The sequence below is a fragment of the Falco biarmicus genome, chromosome 19, assembly GCF_023638135.1.
Source record: "Falco biarmicus isolate bFalBia1 chromosome 19, bFalBia1.pri, whole genome shotgun sequence".
Taxonomy (NCBI): domain Eukaryota; kingdom Metazoa; phylum Chordata; class Aves; order Falconiformes; family Falconidae; genus Falco; species Falco biarmicus.
The window spans coordinates 6,077,419-6,079,031 of record NC_079306.1 but is presented as its reverse complement, the minus strand read 5'-3'; the positions used below and the strand labels follow the sequence as shown (position 1 = coordinate 6,079,031).

Genomic DNA, 1,613 nt, shown 5'->3' with positions numbered 1-1,613 from the left:
GAGTGGGGCTGGCTGGTCAAGAGCCCGTGGGCAGATGCCCTGCTCTTCATCACCCACACGGCCAGCACCAAGCAGGGCTGCAGCCACACAGCTGCAGGAAGGTCTCCGAGAAAAGAGAGGGATGTCTGTGTGTGACGGGGGGATGGTCTGTGGGAAATGGCTTTGATTTTGCTTGCAGAAGTCTCCCCTAAATTATCACTGTCTTTTTCTCCTGTGACAGGACCATATGCCCAGAGGCAGCACATGTCCAACAGCAGCTCCATCACCCAGTTCCTCCTCCTGGCATTGGCAGACACGCGGGAGCTGCAGCTCTTGCACTTCTGGCTCTCCCTGGGCATCTACCTGGCTGCCCTCATGGCCAATGGCCTCATCATCATCACAGTAGTGTGCGACCACCACCTGCAAACCCCCATGTACTTCTTCCTCCTCAACCTCTCCCTCCTCGACCTGGGCTCCATCTCCACCACTGTCCCCAAAGCCATGGCCAACTCCCTCTGGGACACCAGGGACATCTCCTACTCAGGATGTGCTGCACAGCTCTTCCTGATTGTCTTTTTCCTTTCAGCGGAGTGTTCTCTCCTCACCGTCATGGCCTATGACCGCTACGTGGCCATCTGCCAGCCCCTGCACTACGGGACCCTGCTGGGCAGCAGAGCTTGTGTCCACATGGCAGCAGCTGCCTGGGCCAGTGGGTTTCTCTATGCTGCGCTGCACACGGCCAATACACTGTCACTGCCGCTCTGCCAAGGCAATGCCCTGGGACAGGTCTTCTGTGAAATCCCACAGATCCTCAAGCTCTCCTGCTCACACACCTACCTCAGGGAAGTGGGGCTAATTGTGGCTGGTGCTTCTTTATTATTTGGCTGTTTTGTTTTCATTGTTCTGTCCTATGTGCAGATCTTCAGGGCTGTGCTGAGGATCCCCTCTGAGCAGGGATGGCACAAAGCCTTTTCCACGTGCCTCCCTCACCTGGCCGTGGTCTCCCTCTTTGTCAGCACTGCCACGTTTGCCTACCTGAAACCCCGCTCCATCTCCTCCCCATCCCTGGACCTGGTGGTGGCAGTTCTGTACTCGGTGGTGCCTCCAGCAGTGAACCCCCTCATCTACAGCATGAGGAACCAGGAGCTGAAGGGTGCAATGTGCAAACTGATAGCTGGATGTTCTTCTAAAGCATTAAAATGATGAATAGCATTTATAATGTAGTTCATCACAGACCCTGACTCTCTTCTGAATTTTTTGTAGTTACTTGTGGTATTTCAGTTCTGATAAAGTTGTCATCCCCATTCTAATTCCTTCTGTGATTTTCTTTTCTGAAGGTGCCCTGCTCTCTCCTCATCTAACAAAGCCAAAGGGCCATTAGGAAACTATATTTTGGCTGGGATTCTTCCTTCCAAGGCCTTTCTGGAGCTGCAGGGACAGTTCCTGTGTCCACAGACGGAGGGGAAAAGGTTCCTGGCATGGCAGCAGTACCAGGGAACACCAGCCCTTGGCTCTCAAGTGCTGTCCTTCTTCCACTTCCACACTCTCCTTCTGACCCCATGCCTTGGTGTAAGGCCTGAGGGCTCTGGCAGCTTGGTCACCGCCGTGCTGCGTGGCAGTCCTGTGAGCGCAAG

At 54.4% G+C, this 1,613-nt stretch overlaps 1 protein-coding gene across 1 annotated transcript; it reads left to right on the top strand.

Moving 5' to 3' along the window:
* Window positions 1-228: 228 nt before the first annotated feature.
* On the top strand, window positions 229-1,182 carry LOC130141602 (olfactory receptor 14A16-like). Its single transcript, XM_056322629.1, has one exon. The coding sequence runs from the start codon at window positions 244-246 to the stop codon at window positions 1,180-1,182; it is 939 nt and encodes a 312-aa protein (XP_056178604.1). The 5' UTR covers window positions 229-243.
* Window positions 1,183-1,613: the final 431 nt, after the last annotated feature.

Bases quoted from the DNA above. Each gene is read 5' to 3' on its own strand.
- LOC130141602 (XM_056322629.1), top strand. From the start codon at position 244: ATGTCCAACAGCAGCTCCATCACCCAGTTCCTCCTCCTGGCATTGGCA.